This window comes from Lampetra planeri, chromosome 32 (assembly GCF_965212315.1).
Source record: "Lampetra planeri chromosome 32, kcLamPlan1.2.h2, whole genome shotgun sequence".
Taxonomy (NCBI): domain Eukaryota; kingdom Metazoa; phylum Chordata; class Hyperoartia; order Petromyzontiformes; family Petromyzontidae; genus Lampetra; species Lampetra planeri.
Genome location: NC_136138.1, coordinates 4292747 through 4307436, shown reverse-complemented (window position 1 = coordinate 4307436; position 14690 = coordinate 4292747). Strand labels below are relative to the sequence as shown.

General features: G+C 54.6%; 1 protein-coding gene across 1 annotated transcript; it reads right to left on the bottom strand.

Annotated features, from left to right (window-relative positions):
• Positions 1-1827: 1827 nt before the first annotated feature.
• On the bottom strand, positions 1828-13156 carry LOC144729339 (uncharacterized). The gene is made up of 3 exons (XM_078609527.1): positions 13073-13156; positions 6201-6956; positions 1828-5734 (listed from the first exon to the last, which is right to left on the bottom strand). Exons 2-3 carry the CDS (start codon positions 6715-6717, stop codon positions 3783-3785), a joined length of 2469 nt encoding a protein of 822 aa, XP_078465653.1. The 5' UTR covers positions 6718-6956; positions 13073-13156; the 3' UTR covers positions 1828-3782.
• Between the last annotated feature and the right edge of the window lie 1534 nt (positions 13157-14690).

Below are 14690 nucleotides of genomic sequence, written 5' to 3'. Positions count from 1 at the left end.
AGCTTGGGTTGATGGATGGGAAGGACAGGACCGGTTTTCATATCACCCACCACCGATGTCACAGCCGTGGCTCGGAATCAAACTCGGGTTGCCGGGTTAATTTCTCAGCGCTCTAACCACTGCGCATCCACTCCGCCCGCTAGACCGCGTGGTCCAGCGAAAGGGCGTTGGCCGCTTGTGTTGCAGAGGTTCGAATCCAGGGGCCACCCTAGTTATTACTGCGGATGCAACCACCATGATATCTGTGGGGCAAAAATAATTCTTCATAACCTAATCGTATTCCTCCGGTATAAATACGTAGTCTGATTCCGTTAATAGCACGCGCCGTCTGTTTCACACTGATACGTTGTAGAGCCTGTGACGTCTTTCGCACGAGTAGGCCCATAGCCTGTCAACCCATACGACGGTTTACCCCGTATTCTTGTGCAGGGAAATTGAGCTTTCAGGTCCATACGGCGTATAGCCGTTTCAGTACGGGCAAAACAAAATGTGTCTTATTTATTTGCGTTTCTCCCTTGTGATAGGACGTTGTAGATTGAACGTTGAGATGTATAAGGGGCACGGGGTGATCAATAAGGTCTGCATTGGTCTGTAATAAGGTAGGGCACTGATAAGGGGCCGTCCATAAATGACGTCACGCGATTTTGGACGATTTTTGACCCTCCCCCCTCGTCACACGGCGTCACAAAAAGTCAGACCCCCTCAAATATGACGTCACAAAGCTCTGCCCCTCCCGAAAATAAAACATGCTTCAAATCGCTTTAAACTATTGTCATTGTAGTGCGTATTTAATGTGGCGCTGCACTCTAATGTTGTAGGAGAAAACATTTATTCAAAAGTCTATTTAATTAAGTAGAACGTGTTGTCTATATTTATTTGAAGTTGCGCATTTTGATGTGACGTCACATTTCTCAAACCCCCCCCGCTCGTCACACATCGTCACAAATGTCTGACCCCCCCCCCGCCTAGGTGCGTGACGTCATTTATGGACGGCCCCAAAGCAATCATAACCGTATCGGTGCTGCATGTATTATTTTCAACAAATCAATCTAAGCCTGTCAAACCCGCACTGACCAGCGTGGTGAAGTATGGTCAAACGATCCACTCCCTCCCCGGTGATCGACACCGCGTGGGTCGTGATGCCTTCATCCGACGGTGAATTAACAACGGGAATAAATACCGTATTCTCCAGATAATATATATACCTCGATGGTCATACATACCGTATATCCTCCTCTTACACCCCGCAGTTAAAACAACGTTGGATAGGGTGAGTCTTATCCACCGGTGTGTGTGTGTGTCTGTGTGCGTGTGTAGCGGTTAGTACGCTGCGCTACAAACCCAGAGTTCGATTCCCGCTCACGGCCAACACCAGCAACGATTATCTTGCACCGGGTCCCTGGGGCCCCTCCCCACTAGGTCGACTCGGCCTCAAATGAGTACCCGGTGCGGTGTGTGGTAAACATTGCCACTGGGGGAGACAAAGGCGGCCGGGCGTGCTTCTGGCCACCCAACCCCCCTCGTGTGCTGTGCCGGCCTTTATATGTGCTGCTTGCTAACAGCACTTGCCCCAACAGTCTGTTAAAGCCTATAGGAAGATCTTTGTATTTTTACGTATGTATGAAAGACCAAAGCAGTATAACTTTATTGGTGCCGGGCACACAGGTTTGTATTGAAGGTGCCTCGTACTTCCCCTTCTTCGTCCGGAGAATACGGTCATTACCTGGATGCGCGCGCGTGGAACAACGACAAGGTTTGATGGTTGATGATGAGGAGCAGCAGAGGACACCGCGGCCAGACACGAAATATGAAACCTCACTTAAAAGGTTGCGTTTATTCATTTATTTGTGTATAAACCACCCCTCCCCCCCCCAGAGAGAAAGATATAAGAAAACATAATTCCATTTGCTACTTCAACTTGGTCATTAATGCCATTTTAATCGATTAAGAGCCAAAACTCGCGAATTTAGCACCGAGGTAACAAGACATAAAGACCCTGTGTCAATCAATTAAGGCAGCGAGTTAGTCAATACAGCCACACACACATTATACAGCATACAGTACACGATTCCTTTGGAATTCTCACGAGAAACACTTGCAAGTCTCTATGAAACGCATCTAATGCCTACATTCAAGTGAGCATTGCTAAAAAAAAAACTAGACTTAAAACGGGCGTAAGGGGGCAATATTCAATTATAAGAGGCAATTAGCATTAGCATTAATTAGCCTACGATGAGTTCACGTGACAAAATGCCATACTTTGTTAGAGTTCACATCAACAGTGCCAATGTAGTATCATCGTCACCACCACCACCATCATTAGTATCATCATCATTACTATCACCACGATTACTATAATCATCATCAGCATTACGATCATTACCATCATTGCTACCATTATCACGATTACTATAATCATTATCACCACTAATATCATCACCACCACTGTTATCATCATCATCATCGCCAGCACAACCACATCACCACCACCTACACCGCCCCAGTAAACGTGGAACTTTAGGCCTAAACCAGACGCCAATGTTGGCACCAACTCCGGCCGCAACGTTGCCATGTTTACTGGGACTTGTACCATCACCACCACCCAGAGGTGTGGACTCGAGTCATGTGACTTGGACTCGAGTCAGACTCGAGTCATGAATTTGATGACTTGCGACTCGACTTGGACTTGCATAACAATGACTTTGTCCCACCTATGAGATGTGGACTCGAGTCATGTGACTTGGACTCGAGTCAGACTCGAGTCATGAATTTGATGACTTGCGACTCGACTTGGACTTGCATAACAATGACTTTGTCCCACCTCTGCCACCACCACCACCATCTGTTCGCAGCAGCGTGGCAGGAATAGAGGGGTTGACTGGGGGCGTGTGTGTGACTGGCGTAATGAATTAGGCCACTCATTCATCACCACGTGAGGCTCCTTTCGGGGCTGGCTGCACGAGTTGCACGCAACCTGCACGAGTCGAAATGTTGAACTGGGCCAGGTGCTCGTTCCGATTTATAGCAGGGGTGGCAACCGAAGACATAGGTAAGTTACCGAAATCAATTACGTTTTTATGTCTATTGTGAGTTCACGGTCAAGCCACGGTCAGATGTAGGGTTAGCAGGTCGGGGTTTAAATGGTTACTGCTTGGGGTTAGAGATTGGAGGTCACAGTTTTTTCAGATTACAGGTTCGGGTTTATAGAGGTCTTAGGAGAACACAGCAACAACAATAATAACATGACCATGTGACACGTGTCTCACGCGAGTTTCTGAGTTGTCGAGGAGCCTAAACCCAGATGACTTATTGAACCGAAAACTAAACTCGGCTTACTCACAAGCTAGATTTAAGGGCACGTTTAAACCCGACTTACCATTCAAACGCGCGTCTAAACCCATTTCATTTATTCTTACAAAACGACGCGAAACCCAACTTAAATTGCTTAAGATCCCAACGTGAGGCAAACATTTGAGTTTATTGAGCCAAGACGGTTTAAAACCGAGTGTTTAACCCCACCTCGTTGAAAAATAAAAGATAAACCAGGGTAGTGACCCAAACATTGTACCTATTGATACGACCAGAACCTTATCACTTCCTGATATTCGATTGAATCATTGATTGACAATTGAGTTATTGATTGATTGACAACATACTAATTTATTTATTGGTGTTGCGAGGACCTGTTTGGCCATAACCTCTGACCCTGTCATCACAAGCAGCGTCGAGTCTCCTCCCCCTCCTCGCTGACCCCGACGCTTGACCCGACCTCTGACCTCTCCCTAAATGAGGCATCCGCGCTTACTACCACCAGCACTACGAGCGCCGTAACCACCACCGTAACCGCCATCGCAACCGTCATCATCGTCGTCGTCGTCGTCATCGTAGTCGATGGGCACGCTCAGCGGGGGGTACACGGCATTGAAGGGCCCTGCCAGCGCACCCTGCACCAGCTTCCTCTGCAGCCGGTGTCGCGCGTAGCGAGCCACCAGCAGCACAAAGCCCAGCAGGCCGAGGGCGGCCAGCACGGCATACACGAGGCTCAGGCGGGTGGCCGCGCCGGCCCGGTGGCGCAGGGCCCGCACCGGCGGCTCCGGCGGGCCCCGGCGGTCCCCCTCCTCGGCGGCGGCGGCGGCGGTGGTGGTGAGGTTGACGCAGCGGGAGGAGGTGGCAGTCGTCGCGCACACGGTGTAGGTGGTGCCGGGCTGCAGCTCCGCCACGCGGTGCTCGGTGACGCCCGGTGCCACCGCAGCGGAGTGCGCACCGCCACGGGGGCCCTCGGCACTGTGCCACCAGCGCAGCTCGCTCACACTGCCGCTCAGCTTGCCGCTCACCCCGCTGCTCAGCTTACTGCTCACCCTCCAAGCGACCAGCGCCGAGAAGGAATCAACCTCGACCACAGCGAGGGTCGGCGCCTCCTCTTCCTCTATCTCCTGCTTTACGGAAGAGGCGGCGGTCGCGGGTGACGAGATGGTGGAAGGCGACGAGGTGGATGACGAGGTTGATGGGGAGATGGATGGCGATGATGACGTGGAGGCGGAGGACACGTGCCCACGGGAGGCGTCGCCACTATCGCCACCCACGCGGAGGGTGACGCTGCGCGTGTCGGCGCCCTCCGAGTTGAACGCCACGCACGTGTACACCCCCGCGTCGCTCTCGCGCACCTCGGCGATGCTCAGCGTCCCGTCGGCCTCCAGCCAGAACTTGTCGGCCAGCGTGTCGGTGGTCACCTTGTCCCCGGCGGGCGACACCCAGTAGATGGTGGGCTCGGGGTCTCCCAGCGCCCTGCAGTAGAGCGTGACCAGGGACCCCGGCCGCGCCGACGCACGCGCCGGCAGCGCGCCGCGCGCGATCAGCGGCAGGCACGCCTCCTGGGGCTCCGCGCCGTCGGCCCGGCGCCTCGCCGCCGCTGCCAGCATCGCCTCGGCGGCTGGCCGGCCCCTGGCCTCGGGAGGCTCCGCGCACACCGCCAGCTCGGGCCGCGCCACCTCGAGGCCGCGCCGGGCCATAGCGCCGAGCCACCATCGGTTGACGCAGTCGCAGCGCAGCGGGTTGGAGTGGAGGGACAGGCGGCGCAGCGCCGGCAGGGCGCGGGCCACGGCGCCATGCAGGCCGCCGAGGTCCCCGTTGTCGAGCAGCAGGGTGGCGAGCCGGGGCGCGTCGCGGAACGCGTAGCGGTGCACGAAGGAGAGGCGCGGGTTGTGCGAGAGGTCGAGCGACGCGAGGCTGGGCAGCGACTCGAACGCGTCGCTGTCCACCGCCGCCAGCCGGGGCATGTCCCGCACGGAGAGCTCCTCCACGCGGGACAGGTTGCGGAAGTCGCCCTCCTGCAGCGCCACGATCGGGTTGCGGTCCAGCCTCAGCAGCCTGAGACCCGGCAGCCGGCGCAGGGCCGCGGCAGGCACCTTGGCCAGCAGGTTCCCCTCCAGCGACAGGTCCTCCAGATGCTCCAGCCCGTCGAGCGCAGCCTCCTGGAGCCGCGACACGCGCCACTCGCTCAGGTCCAGGCTGCGCAGCTGGCGCAGCCGCGAGAACGTGCCGTCCGTCACGCTCGCCACCGGGTTGCCGCCCAGCGCCAGCACCCGCAGCCCGGGCAGAGCGTCGAACCAGGCGGCGTCCACCGAGCGGAGCACGTTGTGGTCGAGGAAGAGTGTGCGAAGGCTGCCCAGGCCCGCGAAGGCCGAGCCCGACACGCTCCCAATGCGGTTGTAGCCCAAGTACAGAGACTCCAAGCCTGGGGAGAGAGAGAGCGACAGAGAGAGAGCGAGAGAGGGAGAGAGAGCAAGCCAGCGAATCAGCATGCGAGAAGACAGAGAGAGAGGAAAACAACGTTACCCGCGTGGCCACACGTGGGCGCTTGTAAAAGGATGTATTTCTTAAACACAATTGCTGAATACAGCCCAAATTATCATCGTCAATACCGCCATCAGCAATCAGCACTATTATTAAAGTTGAAATTAAAGTTCGCACATTTGTTGAAGTGACCAAGGGGAGGAAGAATTGTCAAACGCAGGGCCTCCCGCACTCCAGTCCTCGCGGTCCACCACCGGAACGTTTTTCCCATTTTACCAGTTTTAACTTTGATGTCACGCGAAACGTTGTGCCCGTGTGCACACCACGGGAAGGGCAGCAGAGGCAAGGGTATCGTGAATGGGGAGTTGTGTTGGTCACGACGGCAATGGGACCGCGCCGTCCCTCACCTCCCAGCGACTCGAAGCACCCCGAGCGCAGCGCCGCGATGTCGTTGCGCACCAGGCGGAGGTCGCGGATGCCCCACGGCCCAGGGCCTCCTCCCAGGCGGAGGCCGCACGCGTCGGCCACCGCGCCTCGGGACAGGTCCAGCATGGCCACCTCCTCGTAGCCGCGCATCGCGACGTCGCCCGGCGGCAGCTCCACCACGGCGTGGTCGGTGAGGAGCAGGGCCTGCGCGCCGCCCGGCAGGCGCAGCGGCAGCGCCGTGAGGTTGACCCCCCGGCAGTCGACGGCACGGCTCCGGTTGACCCCGAGGAGGGAGCACGAGCAGAGAGCGGGACAGTCGTCGCGCTCGTCGTGGCTCGGCCACGTGGAACCGATCTCGTCCGCCTCCTTCTCCGCCTCCTCTGTCTCCTCGACGTCCTCCGCCGCTCGTTCGTCACCCGGCGGAGAGGCGGCGACCAGGGCGGCCCCGAGGGCGACCGCCAGGGTCAAGGCGGCGAGCCAGCGCACGGTGGCGGGCATGGTGCCGGCGATGGCACGGGATGCAGAGGCGGGCGGGTCACGTGGAGATGGCTACCTGATGATTTATTGATGAGGCTAATGTTGATGATGATGCTACCTTGATGAAGGCAGAGATGTGAGTGATGGTGTTGATTTGTGGGAATTATTGCGGAGATGTTTTTCAAGGTGGGGATGTGAGTGTTGGAGGTGGAGATGTTTTTAAATTGGATGTGTGGTCGTGGCAAGGGTTGCAATGTCCCCTGCGAGATACAAACAGACACAGGTCCACCGTTTAGCCTCATCGGGGTTAGTGCTGTTAGCGAGCTCTTATTTAGGCCAACACGGCCTTTGTCTCCCCACAGCCGATGTAAACTCGGACGAGACCCAAGACCGGTCAACCAAGGCGAACGTCGCGGACCGGTGGTAACCTTTGGCTGGCCGCGTATCGAACTCTGGTCGCCCGGGTTCGCAGCGCGATACGCTAACCACTGCGCCACCGCTCGACCCCTTGAATTGTAAAATACCTCCCAGTCACCCTCTGGAAATCCATTCTCTCTCCGTAGCTACGAAGATGTGCATGTTCCAACCCTACCCTCCCCCCACCCCCCTTCCCACACTACCCCCACCCCTCCCACCCCATTCACACGGCTCCTTGGGATGCAGTAGCCCCTCACCCCCTATGCAAAAATGCACGTGGCTTTGTTGCGCGGGCGATGGCAGCTGTGGCTGTGAAGGATTGTCTCTCAAGGGGTCATGGGTCACCGAGACTCAAGACGGCGGGGGCAGCCCGAGATGGGGCAAATCTCAACAATAGTGACCGCGCCTACACACACCCACACCATCACTCTACCATCATCGCCATCAACACATCATCACACACACACACATATCCATCATCACGTCATCACTATCACCATCCCGCTAAATCATCAAGACAAAGATCCCCTGCATAGCCTCTAACAGACTGTTTGGGCAAGTGCTGTTCGCGAGCACCTACAATGTGGCCAATGTCACACCCGGTCACCTTTGTCTCCCGAGTGGCGATAGTTACACACCGCACTAAGATCTCATTTGAGGCTGAGTCAACCTAGGGAAGGCCCAGGAACCAGTTCAGATAATCGTCACCGGTGTTGGCCGTGCGCGGGGTTCGTAGCACAGCGCGCTAACCGCTACTCTACCGCGCCCCGCCCAACCACCACCACCACCACCACGTACAGCAGCATGCCAATGTAGGACAACTACCATGAACCACCAACAATGCCGCTGCCGCCACCACCACACGCGCGCAGACACAATGCAAGCCACATAAAGACCGCTTTGAGTCCCGGCTTCTCGGCGTCACGCCTTCTCAAAGGGAGAGTCACAACATCTCTGTGCTCACACGAGCGTGGCGCGTCGCTCGTCTTCGCTGGCGGTCCTGTGAGTCGGTGATGGCAATTACACATTCCTATGGCGGTGGGCTGGGGGGCGTTATTAATACGAATGTTGAGGGATTGTTCAAGTCACTGCCGAGATGAAGGCTCTCCCCACGCCGTGGTCGAATGTTTTACCATACTTCACCACACCGTGATAGTGGTGGTGGTATTGACGATGATACTAATGATGGTGGTTAGTGATGGTAGCATTGACAATGTGGCGGTATTTATGATGACGATTGATAATGAAGGCGGTGGTAGGATGATGGTAGAGGAGTAATAATCATTATGATCGTGGTGATGGTGTTTATGATATGATGGTAATCGTGATGATGGTGTCATTATGATCCTTAGCCACAACTTTGCCCGTGCACAATGCGTCCATCCATGATGGACGCTCGGCGATCAGATGAAGATCAACAACTTCTGATCAATCGCGAGAACTAGTAAAGAGGGACAGGGAGATCACTCCGGAGGGGGCGGGAGGGGGTTGGGTGTGGGGGAGGGGACATGTGGGGGGAGGGGGACACGAGGTGCCAGATCCCTCGCCACGAAGCGCGAATGTGCATTTCGGTTTCTCAAATTCCACCCCCCACCTCCCACCGCCTTTGTCTCTCTCGCCTTCATCAGTGAATTCACACGCGACCGTGGTCGACTGGTAAACACAGAACACGGGGGGGAGGGGAGCAGGGGGGGGGGGGTCAGGGGGGGGATCAGGGGTGGGGGGTAGCCGGGTCTCCAGAAACTGCAAGAGAAGCGAAATCCAAGCCGAACTTCTCAACTCCCGATGTCCACGTGACTATAAATGGACGTCTGAATCAATCACCGGCCTTTCGGCTTTCCACACCAAACATTTGTCAAGCAGCATCAATCGTTAAGGCACGCGGACACGCGGAGCGGTTTCGACCTTCTGAGTCTCATCGGCCAGAGAGAGTCAGGCTGGTTAAACAAAAAAAAATGCGGCGAGGTTGCCAAATTTGTTTTTGCAAGAGCACTCCCACCGCAACTGTGGGCCCCTGTTCGCCCGTGTGGTGGCATCGAGTTCCACTCCACCTTTGCGGCGTTTAATAATGTACTTCTCAGGAACAACTAAACACGGCCCGGCAATTAACATAAGCGAGCAATTTGCAGTGCGAGCCGCGAGGACTCTTTGTGCGGCCCAAATGTGATCGCTGCCGTGTTTAAAGTCGAATTTTAAGATTGAAGGTTAAGAGCAAAGTCTTGTGAAATGTCCATGGCCCCGACTCCACGACTAACTCATATAGTGGCGAATATCATCGCCCCTACCACCACCACTCCCCAACTCTACCTTATATCACAACCATCACCACCATCACCAATACCATTGCCCCTACCACCACCACTCCCCACTCTAACTTATATCACAACCATTATCACCAAATTTCGATTTAAAGCTTTCGTGACTGCAGGGATTCATCTTCTTGGTTCTTTCGGTAAAGTCACGTAGAAGGGAAATAATAAAATAATAAAAATAAAACATAGTAAAATAATTCTCACGACGTTTCGGCCACAACGCACCTGCTTGCGTTGTGGCCGAAACGTCGTGAGAATTATTTTATTATGTTTTATTTTTATTATTTTATTACTTCCCTTCTACGTGACTTTACCGAAAGAACCAAGAAGACATTATCACCACCATCACCAATACCATCGCCCCTACCACCACCACTCCCAACTCTAACTTATAACCAATAGAAGCCTCTCCTCCGCAATGAAGAGTCCGAACATCCCACGTGGCCAATCTCAGTGGTCTCCTGTTCCTGGATCTGCCAGATGGAGTTTGGCCAGGAGGCGTCATGAACGCCTTGGTGTGGTCCACCGTGGTGGAGGGGTAAACCAGCCGCTCGCACCCACTGATCTATCCACATCTATAACTTCTATCACAGCCATCACCTCAAACACCCCCATCAGCCTCTCACCCCCCCCTCCCCTACCCCGCCCCCGCGTTCACGCCGCGGTGGAGGCGACAGCTGCTCGATGGATGAGGTCTGGGGACCCGCGGGCTTTGTGGCTCCCTCTCCCGCCCCATTCTCATGATAATCCACATGGGACGGGGGCTGGGGGGAGGGGGGCCTGGGGGGAGGGGGGCCTGGGGGGAGGGGACCCTGGGGGAGGGGGACGCTGGGGGAGGGGGACCCGGGCAGACCCTGAGCTTTGTGAGCGCGTGAATAGCGCGATCTGCGGAGGGGTGTGCAGCGTGATGGGGTGTGAGATGGGGGGGGGGGGCAGTGTGAGATGGGGGGGGGGGGCAGTGTGAGATGGGGGGGGGGGTGCAGTGTGAGATGGGGGGGGTGCAGTGTGAGATGGGGGGGGCAGTGTGAGATGGGGGGGGGCAGTGTGAGATGGGGGGGGGGGCAGTGTGAGATGGGGGGGTGAAATATTTCTGAGTGGTGTATGTGTGTAGAATTATGCTTCGTGTGTGTTGCCTCTGTGTATGAATGCGCTGCGCTACGAACCCCGCGACCCGAGTTCGATTCCCGCTCAGGGCCAACACCAGTGGCGATTGTCTGAACGGGTCATTGGCCTACCCTAGGTCGACTCAGCCTCAAATGAGTACCTGCTGAGATGTGAAAACATCCCCACTTGGGAGACAAAGGCGGCAGGCGGTGGTGTTGGCCACCCACCCCCTCGTGTGCCGTGCCGGCCTTCATAGGTGCTCGCTAACACGCCTTTGCCCCTACAGTCTGTTAAGGCTAAATTGGGGATCTTTGTTTGTTTGTATATGCCTGAATGTGCATGTGGGTCAGTGCGTACTGTGTATGTGTATGAGCGCGTGGTGTATCTGTATCCATGTAAGTGAGCGCGTGGAGGAGGTGGTGGGGGCTACCCCTAAGTGGAGACAATGCGAAGGGGTCAGCCCCCCACGCTGCCCCCTTCGCCCCCCACCCTGCCCCCATCGCCCCCCACCCTGCCCCCCTCACTCCCTCTCCTCGAGTCCTTAACTCGAGCCCCTCCCCCACCCAGCAGGGGCCGTGTGCCCCATTGTCCTCGACTCTGTGTGCAGGAATGGGGCTTAACGGCACTGCCCTGGAGACTACGCTCCTCCAGAACCCCCTTGCATGAACCCCCTTACAGGGACCCCTTCGCATGAACCTCCTGACACGGGCACCATTATTGACCCCTTGCATGGACCCCCTTGTATGAACCCCCTTACAGGGACCCCCTTTGCATGAACCCCCTTACAGGGACCCCTTTGCATGAACCCCCTTACAGGGACCCCCTTCGCATGAACCTCCTGACACGGGCACCATTAGTGACCCCTTGCATGGACCCCTTACAGGGACCCCCTTCGCATGAACCCCGATGAGAATCCACTTGAATTAACCCCCTTCAACGAACCTCCGTTACGCGAATCTCGTCAATGAACGCTGACTGCGAGAGCACCGTCGCATGCTTATCCCCTTTGAGTGCACGTCTCACTCGATATTTCTCGGAGCGCTGCTCGTAAGGGATTTATCGGCGTAAGGCACTGCCACGAGAGTGCACTCTGTCATCGGGGGTCGTCAATCAGAACAATGACAAGAAGAACCATTTTTGTTCGAATCCGATAAAACAACAAAACCCAATTCAACAAATTATTTGAATCTTTCGGTAAAGTCACGTAGATTGGTTCAAAGAAAATAACAAAAAATAACAAAAAAAAACTACTTATTTTCTTTGAACCAAAGAATGTGAATTCCTGCAGTCAGGAAAGCTTTAAGTCAAGATCCAACTCAACAATTCAAGAGCCGCAGTGCACTGTGGTGGTGACCGCGAAACGGTCACCACCACAGTCATCAGCAACGGCACGAAGCGGTCCTCGAAGAGGCGCACGCCGCTGCCGGAGCCGCAGGTTGATGACCCCTGACCCCCCCCAACGCCGTCCACAGCGCTGTGTTATTGTACCCCTCGATAACGACCATCCTACGAGAACCAGCTTTGTACATTTTGAACGCGTGGGTGGACATTTACCTTGTTGTTAAGCGTGCATTGTTGTTGTTTTAGATTTTAAGCTTTCGTGACTGCAAGGATTCATACTCCTAGGTTTTTTCGGTAAAGTCACGTAGGTGAAAAATTAATAAAATAATAATAAATGAAAAGAACTCAATTAAATCACGACGTTTCGGAGGCAACACAAGTCTCCGTCTTCAGGTGGGACCGTCACAGCTAGACTTGATGCAGTAAATTTAGCTGTGACGGTCCCACCTGAAGACGGAGACTTGTGTTGCCTCCGAAACGTCGTGATTTAATTGAGTTCTTTTCATTTTTTATCATTTTATTTCTATTATTTTTTTACCTACGTGACTTTACCGAAAAAACCTAAGAGTATTGTTGTTTTTGTTGTTGGTTAAATCAAGGCGAAATGGATGTCGCGTGGCCGTTTACACAATGACCCAACAGCGTTCCGGATTGTCCCAGCTGAACTTATACAACAAACCTGCATGGGCCCAATCCCCGTTAGGTACACGGACTCCCCTCTCGCAGGGCACCAGCCTTGTGTGCACCCCGTTTGAATGAACCCCACTGCGTGTATAATAACACGTGTTAGTAAATGTTGAACGTTGGGCCAACGTTCAGTGCGCTAACCACTGAGCCATCTATCCCCTCCCTACATCCCCGATGTAATACTACACGTACAGTCCCTGTGGCAATCCACTGCTGGATGAGGGCCTCCCCACGCCCTGGGACTCGTTAGCGGGGGTGGGGGGGGGGTATGTGACCATATTTCCCGTTTGAATTTGAACAATCACAACAAAGCAACTGGTAAAAACTGTCCCCAACACAGCAACGTTTCATCATCAGCGATGTTAAACGTCTTGCACGAGCTCTACAGCCACCAGATTAACAACGCGCGAGCCCGAGTTGACGTCTATTCCTTCCCACTACAAGTGCCCACTCCACATTGTCGCGTCGAGGCCGAGTAAGTTTGAGCAGAACACGATGTCGCGCAGAGGTCTCACCTGTCTGCAGAGATGGGGAGCTGCTCCCTCGACTCTCTCTCTCCCCCGCTCTGTCGCCGTCTCGCTGACTTCGCCGGCTCTTGCACTCTCCCTCCCTCTCTCTCTTCCCCGTAAGCCTCCCACCCCCCAACCTCAATCGGTGGGGGGGGAGGCGGTGGGTGAGCCCATCAGCCCCCACACGCCTCCCTCCCTCCCATCCCGTCTGCGAGACACGGCTCCGTGTTCGCGGATAGAATTGGGGGCTTTTGTGGTTTTCGAATCACGGGACAAAAAAAACCCGCCAGGCGGCCAGAAACAACCCGCACTATTGAAGTTGTAACAGGTAATAAGAGTCAACGCGTTTGTGGAGTAGAGAGAGAGGTAAATGTTGCACGAGTCTCGGGCAAGAGCGACGATGATGCGTTGGGGGGAATTCTACAGCACAAAGTCTGCAAAAGGTAACATGGGACATCGTTGTCTTTGTGTTGTTGTGACTTGCGGTGTGGTGGTTGAACGCGGTGTGGGTGAGATCCAAGTCAAGTGTCTGGCAGACCGAGTCCTCGCCGTGGATAGATTCATTGAGGGAACAGGGACCACGGTGGTAGCAGTAGCAGCTGCAGAAGAGCGATATGGGTTCCAGCTAGGGTCAGGGTTAGTCGTTAGGCTTCGAGTTTTAGGAGTTCGGGTGAGAGTTTAAAATTGTTACATTTGTGTTATGGGTTACAGTTATAAGATTAAAGTCAAGAACAAAAGTTAGGTCTTGAGTTAAGGTTGGGGTGAGTGCTAACATAAGAGCTTGTGTTAGCATTATCGTTAGCGTTCGTGGTCAGCGTTCAAGTTTGGATAACCTTTAGTATTAGGATTCGGTGTGGGGTAACGGTTCGGTTGAGATGGTGTTAAGATCAGATTTGCGTTTAGAATTAGGGTTGATCAATTATGTGCAAGGGTTAGGAGTACAGCAGATTTGTGGTTAGCGTCGTGGTTCGGGCTGTCTTTGTGGTTAGGGGTTAGGGCTTTAGGGTTCGGGTCAGGGCATCCAAAGGAGCCGTGTTGCTCTGCAACGAGATGCCCACGCTTTGCCGATTCTTCTCCCCCCCACCCCACACACAAAAGAAAAAGATCCCACGTACAGCTACGGGAAAGACAATTGGGACAAGTGGAACTCGGGTCACCGGGTTCACGTTCTCACGATAAAACACGCTCACAGATACATTCCAGCATGGGTATTCCCATCTCTTACAAGCTGCATTGCCCGCGTGTAAGAGACCAAATAGCCTCCAAGAGTGGTTCTCTAAAGTTCGCTCGAGTGGAGGAGGACCTTCTGTCAGCAGTGGGCGTGAGCGAGCTATTGCAGCGCTGCGCCTTCATATTTTAATTGTGCACGCCCACACACCCGAAGAGCACGCCCAATTCAAAAGGAGTCTCCCGTTGACAAAGCTTCACACTGGCGTGGGACAGCCGGACACACATCCTCGGCGAGTCTCGCTGCAAGAGCCGCCTGTTGTATTAGGTCCAATTCTTCTTTAACACGATGTTTGGGTTTCCGGAATCACAGGATGACGATTTTGTCGTAGACGTTTTATATATTTTTTTTGTTCACGTGTGCGGTTCGGGCCCCGAATAAGGGCTCCGCTTATAG